We start from the raw sequence: 17,301 nt of genomic DNA, 5'->3' as shown, positions 1-17,301 counted from the left end.
TTAGGGAGTAAGGAGATTGAAAGATAGGGAATTGCACAACGATTTATAGTGGTTCGAATTTCTCAATCAAAGTCTACGTCCACTACCTTAGCTCCTCACCAAGAATTTTCCAACAAATTCACTAATTTGTTCTTTCTTTTGAGGATAAAGAGTAACCTTACAAACTCCCTAGTTTTTTCGGGATAAACTAGAACCTTTCCCTAGCTTTTACACGGGATTAGCTAGAACCTTTCCCCTTTACAAAAGGATAAGAAATGTAAACAAGAAAACCTCTCTAAGGTAGGTGTTTACAAGATTGAGCTCACAAGAACAAAATATTTACAAGAGAAAGATGAAATAAGATTGAAAAACTCTTCTCTTGTGTTTGATTGCTTGGATAGTTGTTCTCTTGCTTCTTCAAGTGTCCTCAGCTTGTATTTATAGCTTGGAATATGTTTGATGTTGTATATAGCCGTTGGGGATGTTTTGGAGTTGTTTGGGTATGATTTTTCTACTCAAAAAGGCTGCCCATAACATGATGCATCGATGCATGATCAAGGTGCATCGATACCCCTTCATTAAATTCAAATAAACTAGTCGTTACTAGCCGTTGCAGCCTTGATGCATGGATGCATGGCAGGATGCATCGATGCATGGCAAGGATGCATCGATGCACTAATTGCATTCGATGTTTGGATGCATGAATGCATTGCCTGATGCATCGATGCATTAGTGCAGGCGCATGGATGCACTGCAGGGATGCATGGATGCACTGCAGGGATGCATGGATGCACTTTGACACCCTTTAGCATTTTTGCTCAAATCCGATTTTAATGGACTTTGAATTATTTTTGAAACCTTTTAAAACTTTGAATAAATTCAATTCAAATCCAAAAACATTTTGCAAATTCAATTCAAGTCCAAAAACATTTTGCCTTAAATTGTTATATCAAAACATAGTTCAACAATCTCCCCCTTTTTGATATAACAAAACATTTGAAAAATTGGTTTTGGTAAAACTCCCCCTTAATAAAATGTTTAATGAAAAAGATATCAATTGTTAACAAAATGATATCAATTGTTACCAATTGTTGGAAAATATATGAAAATGTTAAGCTCCCCCTTTTTCATTAAGAAATTGAATTTTTCAAACCATAACTTCTCCCCCTTTTTGTTATATCAAAAATAATTCAATCTTTGAAGTTCAAAATAACTTTGGAGAGTAAGTAGTAAATTTGACATTTTAAAAATCATTTGAAAAATCAAAGCTCCCCCTCAATAATAGCATTCCAAACAAAATTTAGCTTTTAAGTTCATGACACTTAAACAAAATATTGAATTTCTACAAAGAATAACAAACATGTTAGAGGCACATGAAATTCAATATATCCAAGTCTAAAATACTTTATGCAATACCAATTGTTGAAATTTGATATCAATATCAATTGTTAAAATTAAGTGCATTTGCATAAAGTTTTCCAAAAAATGTTATGCAATTTAAAAAATTTGATATCAATTGCTAAAGAGATATCATTTTCATTTAGACCACATGCATAAACATTCAAATTTAGGCCAAAAATTAAAATTTATAAAATCAAAGTATTTGAAAAATTGATATCAATTGTTAGAGAGATATCAATTGCATTAAAACCAATTTTGACCAAAATTTTATTATGATGAACTAAAAATTCTTAAAAATTAATATAACTTTAAAATGTTCATCATAATCAGCTTTTCAACATACATGAGATTAAAACAATGATGCATAATCATTTAAAAACAAAACTCATTCATGCTTAAAATCAAATGAGCAACCAAATAACCAAAATTAAAAGCATTAAGCTTAGAGGTTACCCATTCCTTTTTCATGTGTGGCTAGAGCATCTTGAATATCATCACTCTCATCACCATTGCTCCCACACACCTACAAGAGACATTTAAGTAGATTTTGGTATCCAAATTGCTTTGGATCCTTGGACGTTAGTTTCAATGCCCCTTGTTCCTTTCGGAACCCATACTTGCCTAATTTTAAAATGTTTTCCTTTCTTCAAAGGACAAGTATGTTCCAAATGACCATGATAATGACAATGTGAGCATATTGTCATTATTGAACTAAATGAATTATTTAAAATGATTTCTTTTTCTTTTGTTAAGCATTCAAGCTTAACTTTTAAATCGAAATTTTGTTTTTCAAAACTATCAATTTTTATTTTTGAAAGCTCTAAATCCTTTTTCAAAATTTCATTTTGGCTTTCAAAATCTATTTTTGTTTTCAAAAGAAAATCGTTTTCAATTTTAAATTTTGAAATCATTTTCTTATATTTGGAGTTCATGGTCTCAAACTCCGAATATAACCTATTAAAAGCATCTTGTAACTCATCAAACGTATATGAATTAAATTCATTTGAGTTAGAAGATACCTCGGGCTCTTCATAAGCCATTAGAGACACCACATTTGTTGGTTCTTCTTTCTTGTTTCCATGGATTTCCTCGAGCTTATTCCAAAGCTCTTTGGCACTTGAACATGAAGAAACCCCTTCATAGATTTCAGGACCAAATGCACAAAACAACATGTGCATGGCATTGGCATTAAGTTGAGCTTTCTTCCATTCTTTGTCACTCCGTTTCTTCTCCTTCTTCTTTGGAAAAGAGTAGCCATTCTCGATTATCTCCCATACATCAAGATCATTGGATTGGATGAATACCTTCATTAATTTCTTCCAATGATGATAGTTGTCTCCATTGAAGTATGGAGGCTTGTCCGTTGGTAGGGAATCTTCCATGTGGAACGAGCCGGAGGTGGAAATCATCTTCTCGGTTGTGTCAGGAATTGGTAGAGCTTCTTCTAGGATCGTCTCAAGGTGGTTAAACCTTCTTAACGAGTTAGGCTCTGATGCCAATTGTTGGGATTTTCGGAAGCTCGAATCGATAATCGGAACGGTTTGCAAATAGGGGTCGGAACGGTTTTGTGTTTAGGGAGTAAGGAGATTGAAAGATAGATAATTGCACAGCGATTTATAGTGGTTTGACTTTCTCAATTACCTTAGCTCCTCACCAAGGATTTTCCAACAAATTCACTAATTTGTTCTTTCTTTTGAGGATAAAGAGTAACCTTACAAACTCCCTAGTTTTTCCGGGATAAACTAGAACCTTTCCCTAGCTTTTACACGGGATTAGCTAGAACCTTTCCCCTTTACAAAAGGATAAGAAATGTAAACAAGAAAACCTCTCTAAGGTATGTGTTTACAAGATTGAGCTCACAAGAACAAAATATTTACAAGAGAAAGATGAAATAAGATTGAAAAACTCTTCTCTTGTGTTTGATTGCTTGGATAGTTGTTCTCTTGCTTCTTCAAGTGTCCTCAGCTTGTATTTATAGCTTGGAATGTGTTTGATGTTGTATATAGCCGTTGGGGATGTTTTGGAGTTGTTTGGGTATGATTTTTCTACTCAAAAAGGCTGCCCATAACATGATGCATCGATGCATGATCAAGGTGCATCGATGCCCCTTCATTAAATTCAAATAAACTAGCCGTTACTAGCCGTTGCAGCCTTGATGCATGGATGCATGGCAGGATGCATCGATACATGGCAAGGATATATCGATGCACTAATTGCATTCGATGTTTGGATGCATTGCCTGATGCATCGATGCATTAGTGCAGATGCATGGATGCACTGCAGGGATGCATGGATGCACTGCAGGGATGCATGGATGCACTTTGACACCCTTTAGCATTTTTGCTCAAATCCGATTTTAATGGACTTTGAATTATTTTTGAAACCTTTTAAAACTTTGAATAAATTCAATTCAAATCCAAAAACATTTTGTAAATTCAATTCAAGTCCAAAAACATTTTGCCTTAAATTGTTATATCAAAACATAGTTCAACATAATTAGATTCTATGTTAAAATTGTTGGGATAATTAATTTTTGGCCATCAAATTTGTTTAGTAAAATCAGAATTTCAGTCCCTCGGAAATTGCATGTTTTCACGTTTAAATTACGGAGCTGTGTTTTTTATATTATTTGAACATTAGTTCGTTAGTGTTATATGTGTTTACATTGAATATGTTTTAATTATTATGTAATGCATGTTTTTATTTGAACAATTGTTCGTAAGTATTATATACATATTTATATTGAATATGCTTTAGCTATTATATTATACCCTATTTCTATGTATCCTATATTACATGTGTTTAACTTATATATTATATTATTAATAGGTGTATATAATTTTTGTATGAATTTGTTACTTTGCATGATAGCTCTTTGTGTAATCTTTAATTTATATGAGATCATATGACATTTTTACATGAATTGCATGGTAACCTCATTTGCATAACTCGACATATTACATAATCGGACTAAGGGTAATACCCTTTTAATTTAAAATTGTCTTAAGTGGCTTGTCTTAACTGATTAGAGGGCCGTTTTGACCATTTTAAATTAAAAGTGTATCCCAAAAGTGAAACAAAAAAATTGATTCATCACCTAAAATTTGGGAACGAAAGAAAAGGAAATGTTCGTTTATTTAAATTTATCGAGAAAAGGTTGTTATAACTTTTAAGATCTGGTCTCGATATTTGTAAATAATCGAACATTCTTTATCTTTCTAAAACGACTTGGTAATTTTAATTTAATTTATTTGAGTGCTTTTGAATGTTTTTAAATTTACATCTTTGTTTTATGGGATCAAAAATCAAATTAAATTAGAATTTGCAAAGTTCATTGTAAAGACATTAATTAATCGACTAGGTACCGTTTTAGGGCGTTGTGAGGGTGCTAATCCTTCCCTGTACGTAACCGACCCCCGAACTCAGATTTTGGTAATGCAAACCTTAATTTGTTATTTTAATTGAAATTAATTTTTATTTAAAATAACAAACATTTTTGGGTGCCCAATCACACCCTAATCAAAGATTGGTGGCGACTCTTTGAACAATATGTTTTTAATGAAAAGAGAATTTCAAAATTTTCGAAACGAGAGGTTTTTAAATCGCATTTGTTTTTTTAATTAAAAAGGTAAATTAAAAATTAATGTGGTTTTTCAAAATCTCACCTTTTTAGAAAAAATCGTTTCGACAGTTTCATCCTAAAATTTTCATATCTATGTGTTAGAAGACTAATTTTAGATTCTTTTATCTCGTCGGTGCCTTCATGAGTGACTTGTAGTTTATCTCATATTTCTTTGGCGGTTGTACAAGATGAAACTCTTCCATATTCATCTGGTCCAAGAGCATAAAATATGATATGGATGGCTTTGGAGTTGAGCTGGAACATTCTTGTCTCTCATTCACTCCACAATCTTTGATGAGTGAGAGGCTTGATATATCCGTCTTCTACAACGTTCCATGCTCCCATGTCACTTGCTTGAATGAAATACATCATCCTATTCTTTCAATAGGCATAGTTAGCTCCATTGAAGAAATGAGGCTTGTTGACGGGCATCGAATCGAGACCGAAGTCGGAGTTTGAAGCGCCGACCATTGATGACTTAAAAATCGATGTAACTCTTCCCAAATTGACTCAAGAGACAATTAAACCTTCAAATGAGTGAGGCTCTGGTACCAATTGTTGAGTTAATCGATCGATGGAGTTGGCCAAGAGGGGGGTGAATTGGCAAATACAAATTTCGGTGGAAGCTTTGCAGAAAATTGAAAAGATTTGCACAACGATTTAGAGTGGTTCGACTTTCTCAACCAAAGTCTGCGTCCACTACCTTAGCTATCAACACTAAGGATTTTCCACAAATTCACTAATTTGTCTTTCTTTTGTCGACAAAGAGTAACCTTACAAATACCTCAAGAATTATACCCCAAATTCTTGAGAACACTCTCTCCCAAAGAGAATAATATAAATTTTGCAAACTTACAAGAAAATCCTCACAAGGCAAGATGTTTGCACAATTCTAGAACAAAAAAAGAACACTCAAGAATAATACAATTGAGCACAATAAGTGTTCTTGAAAGCAAAAATGAACATTGAATGAAATAAGCTTGAAAATGCTCAAACTTGAGGTTTAATGATTTCTCTCTTGATTCTTGTTGATTGTTGTTTCTTGTTATTGATCAATGGCTTCTAAGCTTGTTTAAATACACATTCAAATGATTCTAAACGTTGGAGATGATTAATGGAGTCAATAGAGCCGTTTTAGTGTGAAATCAATTAATAAAACAGCTTGGAGCGTGGGGGGAATCAGTACCCCCTCATGAGAAATCGGTTCCCTAAGTGTAAAATTCAAATATTTCGACCGTTAAACAGGGGGAATCGGTACCCCATTAGGGGGGAATCGGTTCCCTCCGAGCATTATGTTTTTCTCGGAGCCAAACCATTCAGGGGGGAATCGGTACCCCCTTGGGGGAGAATCGGTTCCCTCTAAGCAATATGGAATTTTTGGCTTTGAAATGGTTCGAAATATTTTGTAAAATTGTTTTGAAATTATTTTAAGATTAAAACTTAATTTTACACTTGAGTAAGGATTAAAAATGACATTTGAAAGATTTGGAGTAATATTTTGATATTTGAATAATTATATCGAATATACTTGGAAAATCTTAAAATTCATTTAACTTAATTTGTTATATCGAAATATCAAAATGTTTTCAACAATAATTAAATAAATCTTATAATATATTGTAATCACTTAAAATATTAAAAAAAATATCTCAACGGTTAAAGGAATCATTGTTATTTCAAGAGGTCATAGATTCGAACATCAACGAATGCAAGAATGATTGGACATTCATTATCAAATGGTTGAGTCAATCACATTTAACTTAATAAAACAACTTTTCGAAAAAACATTAAATATCCTAAAATCCTACACCCTCATTTAAAAAGCTTAAACTATGAACTTAATTTTATAAAATTTAATTATATTTTTATTTAACATTAAATTTTAACTCGTATTTATTATATTTATTTTAATTTAATTTTTAAGCACATATATGATATAACAATAAGGTAATGCGTCCTTAACTAACCATACCTTTATTATTCAAAAATTAATAATGTTTCAAACTTAAAATCCATTTAATGATTTCAATGTTTAAATATAGCGTTCTTATCTATTAAAATTTAGGTTCGAACATTTACGCTTACATGATGTATATACATTATCAATGATTAAAAAATATTATTAATAGATACTTTATAATCAATCATACTATAAAAAAAATCTTTAATCTATGTAACTGAAATAGATATTATTTCTAAAAGTAATGTTGTTAGATGCTATTTTGTAATAAGATAAGAAATAAGTATTATTATCGTAAAAAAGTTGACATGAATGTATTTGTCATTTATTGATAAGATTAGATAAGTGCATCCAAACTGCAAGGCATTTGCCAAACCAATGGCAGACACCAATCTCTTGGCTGCTCAAACTCCACTATTACATGACACCGTTGATGCCTGCGTTGACTACAAAGGCCGCCCTGTCCGCCGCTCAAACTCTGGCGGTTGGCGATCTGCTTCTTTCATCATCGCCGTTGAAATTGCTGAGAGGTTTGCTTATTATGGAATCTCTTCAAACCTTATTACTTACTTGACGGGGCCTCTCGGCGAGTCCACTGCCGCCGCCGCTGCACAAGTTAACGCATGGTCTGGGGCGGCGGCGCTTCTGCCTCTTTTGGGTGCATTCATTGCTGATTCCTTTCTTGGCCGATTCCGCACCATCATTCTTGCTTCCCTTCTTTACGTTTTGGTAAAACGCGTTTCCTTTCTTTTCAATTGAAACTAGAAAAAAAAGGCACTAATATTTCACCTTAAAAAGGTTCAACTTGATTTCTTCTTAGAATGTTTATTAAGATAGTTCTGCAGTGCCTGGAATTTTGGTGAAACATATTTTAGTATAAATATAATTAAAATGCAAATCTTTCTTCACTCTGGGCATCATTTTTCTGAATGTTATCGACTTTGGAAATGGAGGATACTTAGATTTTTTTATAATAATTGACTGGTTTTGTACCTTTGGTCTAAAGAATGGGCATTGAATTCCAGTTAAGTTGCCTTTGGCTTTCATTGTGACTGAAGTTAGAGGAAATGAAGAGTAGTTTTAGAAAGCTGCTGGATAAACTTTGCTGTTGGTTCAGTCATTGTTATATGATAAAGTAGCCTGCTGCTTTGTGTGTTTGAATGTTTGGTGTCGGTCCAAACACTGATTCATGAATCTTAAGTTTGATTTTTTCTGCCAATTTGATGCAGTATAGGGTTGATAATGCAAGAATCCATGGTTTAAACCTATTTGTGTGCTTTCTCTATGGGGATTTTTCTTTGGCTGGTTGGCCATCAGGGATTGGCTTACCACAGGATGATATTTAACCTCGGAACACATTGGAATGATTAGAGTACTTGATGTTCAAGACTATTTTAATTGTTTTAGTAATTGATAAGAGTGCTAAGTGCTTGCTAGATGTTTTCCGTGCTGACTTGATTTGGAACGCTTTACAGGGTCTTGGCTTGTTGACTCTGTCAGCTGCTCTTCCTTCTCTTCGGTTTCAAGTGATACTATTCTTCTTCTCACTGTATCTAGTAGCAGTTGGACAAGGTGGGCACAAGCCGTGTGTTCAAGCTTTTGGTGCAGATCAATTTGATAGACAAGATCCGGAGGAGTGCAAAGCCCAGAGTTCTTTCTTCAATTGGTGGTACTTTGGTATATGTGCTGGCACCTTCATAACCCTTTGGATTTTAACCTACATCCAAGACAATCTTAGTTGGGTTCTTGGATTTGGGATACCCACTATTGTAATGGTTGCTGGGCTGGTTGTTTTTCTGCTTGGAACGACTACTTACAGATATAGTACCAGAGGGGATGAAGAAAGTCCATTTGTGAGAATTAGGCGAGTGTTTATTTTGGCTGTTAAGAACCGGAAAACAGCATCTTCTGCAATTGCTGCGGAGGAAGAGGCCCGGGGAATGCTTCCTACTCGATGTTCCAAGCAATTCAAGTGAGATATTTTTTGCATAATGAAAACTAGGACCATATAAAAGGGATAAGAAGAGCTTTAGTGAAGTTCCATATCTCTAGCCTTAAACAAAGTTTCCTTTAGTAAACAAACTGAAATTTTTTGAAAAGTAATCATGCTGTTCACTTTTCTGTTTTAATGGCATCTTACATAAATTCCAGTTATTATCTAAATGAGGCTATAAGCCGGCACATGTGCATGTATGTATCTTGTAAAATATAGTGCCACCATAATCTCTCAGTCATACAAAGCATGTGATAAACTCATGCTCATAAGTGTACTGGGCATGTAGTTTCTTTTGTCAATCTTTAATAGCTTGATTGGGGCATCTATTATGATTTCTAAATGATTTGGAGCTCTTACTCATTTCGTTTTTTTATTTCCAACTATTACAATGTTTAGAACTTAACTGAGTCATTTGAGTTGTTACCCTTATTTTGGTTTAGGAAAATAGTGTTCCTATTCACATTTTCTACAACGAACATCTCTTAAATGGTGGTATGGTTTTTCTAATGTATAGGTTCCTCAATAAAGCCTTGCTTGCTCCTGATGGTTCAAAGGAACAAGGAAAGGTGTGTAGCATCGGAGAGGTTGAAGAAGCGAAGACAGTAATAAGGCTTGCACCAATATGGGCTTCAAGCTTGTTTTATGCAATTGTCTATGCGCAAACAACGACATTCTTTACCAAGCAAGGGGCTACCATGGACAGATCAATTACAACAGGGTTCCAAATACCTGCTGCTTCACTTCTGTCATTTATTAGCCTTACAATTATGATCTTCATTCCTATATATGACCGCATTTTTGTTCCTTTAGCAAGAGCGTTGACTGGGATTCCAGGCGGAATTACAATGCTACAAAGAATTGGAACCGGAATGCTTCTATCTGCCTTATCAATGTTAACTGCTGCTTTAGTAGAGATGATGAGACTTAGAACTGCTCAAGAATGCGGGTTGGTAGACAAGCCAAACGTGACAGTTCCGATGAGTGTGTGGTGGTTGGTCCCTCAATACATACTGTCTGGATTGTCCGATGTATTTGCAATGGTTGGTCTTCAAGAATTTTTTTATCATCAGGTGCCTAAAGAATTAAGGAGTGTGGGCCTTGCACTCTACCTTAGCATCTTTGGAGTTGGAAGCTTTTTGAGTAGCTTTCTGATCTCAGCCATTGAGAAGATGACCGCTGGGGATGGTCGGGATAGCTGGTTTGCGAATAATCTGAATAGGGCACATCTTGATTACTTTTATTGGCTGCTTGCTGTACTTAGTGCCATTGGACTGGCTCTCTTTTTATGTTCTACAAAATCGTACATCTATGCCCGGGGAGCCACCTTATAGATTGAAGAACTCAGGCTTACATCAGTTGCCTCTGCAATCATCTTTAAAAGGTGTCATTCGATTCTTAGTCTCACCATGACATGGCTTGTTGTGAAGGCAAAATAGTACGTTCTAAAGTGAGTTCCTACTTGAATGTTGCTTAAATTGTAAAATTGCAAATCTGCATTGGTAATGGCATAAAAAGTTTATTTATGTTTTCGCTTGGGCTTAATTATCTTTTCCTTTTGTTCTTTTTTCTTAAAAAAAACATTTTAAGCTGTATTCTCGCGTTGACAATGCAAGTAGTAATGCAGTATACAGATATTCGTGTTATATAAATTTCCATACATTATTGCATTTGCATTATGTTGATATGTATATATGCTAAGCAAGGAATTCAGATGACTTCTACTAAAAATTTTGTATTTATGTTCGAGTCAGGTTTGCGTGATCTTATGGCAGTATTAGGTGTTATAGACTGCAAAAAAGATGAACATTAGACACGGCCTACAAATTAAAGGCAAGTTCGGAATATATATATATAAACTTGCCAAATCAATTCGCCGTGTCATTCGACTCTGCACTCTGTTTCTGTATATTCCTTCCATTTTTAAAGCGCCCCCCCCCCCGGCATTTTCGCTTACATTCATCGTCATTATCTAATATTCATGGCTGAGGCCCAAAAGCTAGAAGTTGTTAAAGTTGAGAAGGCCAAGGTTGAAGAAAGTAAGATTATTAAGTCTGGTTCTTTCAAAGAGGGAACTAATGTTGTTGCTGAACTTTCCGTGGATGAAAAGAAGGCTCTTGATGAGCTTAAACAGCTTATCCAGGATGCCCTTAATAAGCACGAATTCACTGCCAAAGAAGAAGAAAAACCAGTAGCTGAGAAAAAAAGAACAAAAGAAAGAAGAGAAAGTGGCTCCTCAAGCTGAAAAGTCAAAAGAGGCAGAAGTTCCACCACCACTGGAGGAGGTGTCTATATGGGGAATCCCACTCTTGGCAGACGAGAAAAGCAATGTGATATTGTTGAAATTTTTGAGAGCAAGAAATTTCAAAGCAAATGATGCATTCACTATGATAAAAAAACACTGTTTGCTGGCGAAAAGAAATTGGAATCGAATCCTTGCTTGATGAAGATTTAGGAAATAAATTAGAGTGGTTTTCATGCACGGATTCGATAAAGAATGTCATCCTGTCTGTTACAACGTGCTGTATCAAAACACTTTCGCTGATGAAGAAAAACGATCCAAGTTCTTGAGATGGAGGATTCAGTTCTTGGAAAAGAGCATCCGTAAATTTGACTTCACTCCTAATGGTATCAATACATTTGTTCAAGTCATCGACCTCAAGAATTTACCTGCATCCTCCAAAATGGAGTTCAGACAAGCTAGCAGTCAAGCCCTTAACTTGCTTCAGGATAATTATCCCGAATTTGTGGCCAAACAAGTATGCTTTAATGATATAAATTTTCATTGTTTGTTAAAATTTGAACTAATATCGATGTTGGGTTTTGGATTTTGAAGGTGTTCATCAATGTTCCATGGTGGTACTTGGCTTTCATTAGGATGATCAGTCCTTTCCTGAGAGAATGAAGAGCAAGTTTGTATTTGCAAGTCCATCCAAATCTGCTGAGACCCTTATCAAGTAACTGGATTTTCAATCATTATCCATTCTCTTGTTTAAATCTGCTTGTTTGATTAATATGAATGATCTTGTGTCTAGTAATTGATATAACTCATTTCTTTCAATAAAACATAGATATACTGCTCCTGAACAAGTACCAGTTCAATACGGTGGACTGAACAGAGAAGGTGAAGAAGAATTTACCGTGGTCGATGATGTCACCGGTGTTACAATCAAACCAAAAACCAAGCACACCATCGGATTCCCCATAAACAAGGTATGATAAGGACATTTGTATCATTTGAGTAAACTTTAATTCAATGTACCATTCATGTAATAACAATATATGAAACTGTATTTGGCTTTGCATTTGCAGAAGTCTAGTCTGGTTTGGGAGCTCCGAGTAGTGGGATGGGATGTCAAATACGGAGCTGAATTCGTGCCGACTGCTGAAGATGTGTATGACGTCATCATATCGGAAACGAGAAAAGTCTCCTCCGCCGATGAAACAGTGATTTCCGGTAGGTTCGAAACCGGTAACCCTGGAAAAGTTGTTCTCACCATTGGTAGTCAAACATTTAAGAAGAAAGAACTACTTTATCGGTCCAAGCTAAATTTAGATTTCAAATAATCAATGGTCATTTATAAATTTAATTTATAAATTTAATTTATAAATTTAGATCCTTTGAGATTTATATATATTTTTTATTAGTTAATTGGGATTTTGGTTTTATTTAATATTTTTTTATATAAGGAACTGTTTTGTTACTGTGAAACCTCGTTTTGTCTTCAAAGTTGGTGTAAATTTCTTGGTATGTTATCTTTGTATTTGTTCATTGGTCATTTGTTATATTTTTATTCAGGTAGATGTTTAGATTAGATTGACTTTTCATAATATGTGCACATAAGGGTTGACTTCTTTTAAAAGGATTTGGTTTAATCACACCAAACATTCTTAAATTATTGTTGAAAATTTAAATTGAACTTTAATTTTAAATCTAGGGTGTATATAAGTCAACATATATTTAAAGACTCTTAATTATTTGTCAATAAAAGTTCATGTCTTTTACATATACGGTGCTCGGATATAGAACCTCAGGGATAATAACAAATTCCTTAATCACTAAGGTCGCTTAATTCATGTTAATACAATATTATTTAAATAGTTAAAATATTTAAAGTGTGTTCACATGAAAGTTGTTTTTTTTAAATGGTCAAATAAAGGGTTATTTTTTAATTAGGTCAAATAAATAATTTGAAGCACATATGGATTAGTTAATAAAATGTCTTCAAATTATAATTTAAATTCTAAATCGATTAATTTTTATTTATATATATAATAATGTAAAATAGGTATAGGACTGTAACACCCCAACCCGTATCCGACCCGAATACGAGTTCGAGATGTCACATTGACTTTTAAAAACGACATTCTTACAAAATATCAAAACATTTGAACTCTTTTCAAGAAAATACGATAATATATTGTTGAATCATGTTTGTTATAACCAATTTAAGAAAATATACGTTTAATGAACATTAAAATATGGTATGAACAATGAACAATATCATATGAACAGTAATGAATGATACCATGAACAATAGTGAACAGTACCGTGAACAACACTAAATGTTAAAATTTTCCAGATTGCTTGAGGGGAACCGATTCCCTTGCTACAGGGTACCGATTCCCTGCTACAGTACTGCTATAGTACTTTCGAAAAATACGTATAAATTCATAAAAATCTACGTTTTCATCTGTATAAAACTACCATTTACATATATACATTTGAAACATTAACATTACAAAACTCAATCGTATGACTTTTCAAAACCGATTAGAACATATCGGATTTAATAATTTATTTACATGTCAACCACTATCCTTATTACAAAATACATACTATACATTTCTTTAATTTCTGATCTGATATTTGGAAAAGAGAAACTGACATGTCTTGCATAACTTTTGTCAATCTTCTCTTTTTCGCTTTCCAAACCTACGTGTGAAACAATCACACGCTAATTCGATGACTTAGTGAGCCATATAAAACATATATCATTTCATATAAACAAAAGGCATACATATGCAAATATTATCATTAATCCCTTTTACTTACCATATATTTATCATATAACACATATATCACTATACCAAGGAATAAACATATCATCATGAAATTTCTATACAGATCATGTAACACATATACCATTATCAACACGTTTAACATTTCACATTCATTATCATTAATCCTTATAATTTAATACCCTTATACATAATATATTATGCATTAACCAAGCAATACACCATTACATAAATCCGGTGATTTATTCCATATAACAAATCACATATACATATCATATTCAGTATACTTATTAAATTTCTTTATTAGCCCATGTACACTGTTGAGAACTGAAGGTATGTATTGAGTTAATCAATTGACAGAATCGGCCAAGAGGGGGGTGAATTGGCAATTAAAGTTTTGTGGAAGCTTTTGCAGAAAATTGAAAGTAACTGCACAGCGATTTAGAGTAGTTCGACTTTCTCAATCAAAGTCTACGTCCACTACCTTAGCTATCCACACTAAGGATTTTCCAACAAATTCACTAATTTGTTCTTTCTTTTGAGGCCAAAGAGATAACCTTACAACACTCTCAAGAATATACCCCAATTCTTGAGAACACTCTTTCCCAAAGAGAATATTACAAATTTAAAAACTTACAAGGAAATCCTCACAAGGTAGATTGTTTGCACAATTCTAAAACAAATAAAAGAACACTCAAGAATGAATACAATTGAGTACAAGTAGTGTTCTTGAAAGCAAAATAAATATTGAATGAAAAATAGGCTTGAAATGCACAAACTTGAGATTTGATGCTTTCTCTTTGATTCTCTCTTGATTCTAGTTGCTTGATGTTTCTTGTTATTGATCAATGGCTTCTAAGCTTGTTTAAATACACCTTGAATCACTTCTGAACGTTGGGGATCATTAATGAAGTTATTGGAGTCATTTAAGTGTGAAAACAATTAATATTTCTGCTTGGAGCGTGGGGGAATCGGTACCCCCTCATGGGGAATCGGTTCCCTAAGTGTAAAATTCAAATATTCGACCGTTGAACAGTGGGGGAATCGATACCCCCTGGGGGGAATCGGTTCCCTCCGAGCATACTGGAATTTCTCGGAGCCAAACCATTCAGGGGGAATCGGTACCCCCTTGGGGGGGAATCGGTTCCCTCTGGACAAACTGTAATTTTTGGCTTTGCAACGGTTTGAAATACTTTGTAAAATTGTTTTGAAATTATTTTAAGATTAAAACTTAGTTTTACACTTTAGTAAGGATATAAAATGAACTTTGAAATACTTCGAGTAATATTTTGATATTCAATTTAATATATTGAATATGCTTAGAAAAATCATTTTCAAAATTAAAATTCTTTTAATTTAATTTGTTATATCGAAACATCAAAATGTTTTCAACAATCTCCCCCTTTTTGATATAACAAAACATTTTAAGATTTTCTAATTTCAAAATGAATTTTGATTTTGAAAAATACTACTCCCCCTTACTTTAACACTTTCTCCCCCCTTTTTGTTAAATCAAAAAGACCCTATAAAAACGTTTTAAACAAGAATTCTTTAGGAACCCATATACTCCTAACAATTTTACCATTCAAGGTTCGTTGAGGACTTATATGATTGTAGCTTCTAAAACTTTTCTTAACAAAGTTGGATTTTGAATTCTCACCTTTTTCAAAACTTTTTGTTCCAACCTTATTAAAAGAAGTTTTAAGATCATCAATCTTCTTTTGATGATCATCATGAACTTTTGAAAGTAAGTTATGCAAATCAATATTTTTCTTTTCAAAATCATTAATTTTGATTTGCAATTCTTTGATCTTACTTTCAAGCTCATTGTTAGTCTTGGATATAAGACTATTTTCGTTTTTCAATTTTGAAATATCATTTTTGTATTTTGAAAATAGAGTCTTATAATCCGAAGCCAACCCATTATAATCCTTTAATAACTCATCATAAGATAATTCATCCAAATCGAATGAGTTAGAGGTTACCTTAGAATCTTCCCTAATAGCCATCAAGCACAAGTTTGCAACTTCTTGTTCCTTTCCATCGGAACCTTCTTCATCGCTCCATGTAGCTACATGAGCCTTGTGCTTCTTTTTGGATTAACCATTTTTCTTCAATTGTGGGCAATCATATTTGACATGCCCCGGCTTTTTGCATTCATAGCAAATGATCGGGTTTTTCTCATTCGATTCAGTTTTGAAGCCTTCATGACGTTTGAATTTTCTTCCTCGGTTGGGCATCATCAACTTTCTGAATCGTTTGGCAAATAATGCCATTTCCTCGTCATCATCATCGTCATTCGAATCACTCTCATCTTTTGTGGATTTGAGAGCAACTCCAATATTTTTCTTCTTCTCCTCCTTTGGTGTCTCGTCAATCTTATTGAGGTTCACTTCATCTTCAAGCATCATTTCATGAGTGAGGAGGGAACCGATTAGTTCTTCAAGAGTTAAGGACGTTAGGTCCTTAAACTCAATGATTGTCGTCTTCTTTGATTGCCATGATTTTGGAAGGGAGTAGACTAACTTCCTCACAAGCTTTTCATTTAAAATTATCTCTCTATATGATTTGAGACCATTGACAATCGTTGAAAATCTATCCGTCATAGCTTTGATATCTTCATTTGGTTTCATCTTGAAATTTTCATAGTTATGTGTTAGAATACTAATTTTAGATTTCTTTACCTCATCGGTACCTTCATGAGTGACTTGAAGTTTGTCCCATATTTCTTTGGTGGTTGTACAAGATGAAACTCTTTCGTATTCAACTGGTCTAAGAGCACAAAATATGATACGGATGGCTATAGAGTTGAGCTGGAACATTCTTGTCTCTCCTTCACTCCACAATCTTGGATGAGTGAGAGGCTTGATGTATCCTTCTTCTACGGCATTCCATGTTCCCATGTCACTTGCTTGAATGAAGTACATCATCCTATTTTTCCAATAGGCATAGTTAGCCCCATTGAAGAAAGGAGGCTTGTTGATGGGCATCGAATTGAGACCGGAGTCGAAGTTTGAAGTAGAGGCCATTGATGACTTTGATTATCGATGTAACTCTTCCCGAATCGACTCAAGAGGCGATTAAACCTTCAAATGAGTTAGGCTCTGATGCCAATTGTTGAGTTAATCGATTGACAGAATCGGTCAAGAGGGGGGTGAATTGGCAATTAAACTTTTGTGGAAGCTTTTGCAGAAAATTGAAAGTAATTGCACAGCGATTTAGAGTGGTTCGACTTTCTCAATGAAAGTCTACGGCCACTACCTTAGTTATCCACACTAAGGATTTTCCAACAAATTCACTAATTTGTTCTTTCTTTTGAGGCCA

At 33.9% G+C, this 17,301-nt stretch overlaps 1 protein-coding gene and 1 pseudogene across 1 annotated transcript; both read left to right on the top strand.

Moving 5' to 3' along the window:
* The first annotated feature begins 7,306 nt into the window (after positions 1-7,306).
* Positions 7,307-10,350, top strand: LOC120180686 (protein NRT1/ PTR FAMILY 5.10-like). The gene is made up of 3 exons (XM_039185972.1): positions 7,307-7,691; positions 8,438-8,934; positions 9,473-10,350. Exons 1-3 carry the CDS (start codon positions 7,341-7,343, stop codon positions 10,287-10,289), a joined length of 1,665 nt encoding a protein of 554 aa, XP_039041903.1. The 5' UTR covers positions 7,307-7,340; the 3' UTR covers positions 10,290-10,350.
* Positions 10,351-10,936: 586 nt separating this feature from the next.
* LOC120180643 lies at positions 10,937-12,522 on the top strand (annotated as a pseudogene).
* The last annotated feature ends 4,779 nt before the right edge of the window (positions 12,523-17,301 follow it).

Source organism: Hibiscus syriacus, unplaced genomic scaffold, assembly GCF_006381635.1.
Source record: "Hibiscus syriacus cultivar Baekdansim isolate YM2019G1 unplaced genomic scaffold, ASM638163v2 tig00112498_pilon, whole genome shotgun sequence".
NCBI lineage: Eukaryota > Viridiplantae > Streptophyta > Magnoliopsida > Malvales > Malvaceae > Hibiscus > Hibiscus syriacus.
The sequence above is the reverse complement of the archived record's forward strand: the minus strand, read 5'-3'. Positions and strand labels throughout refer to the sequence as shown.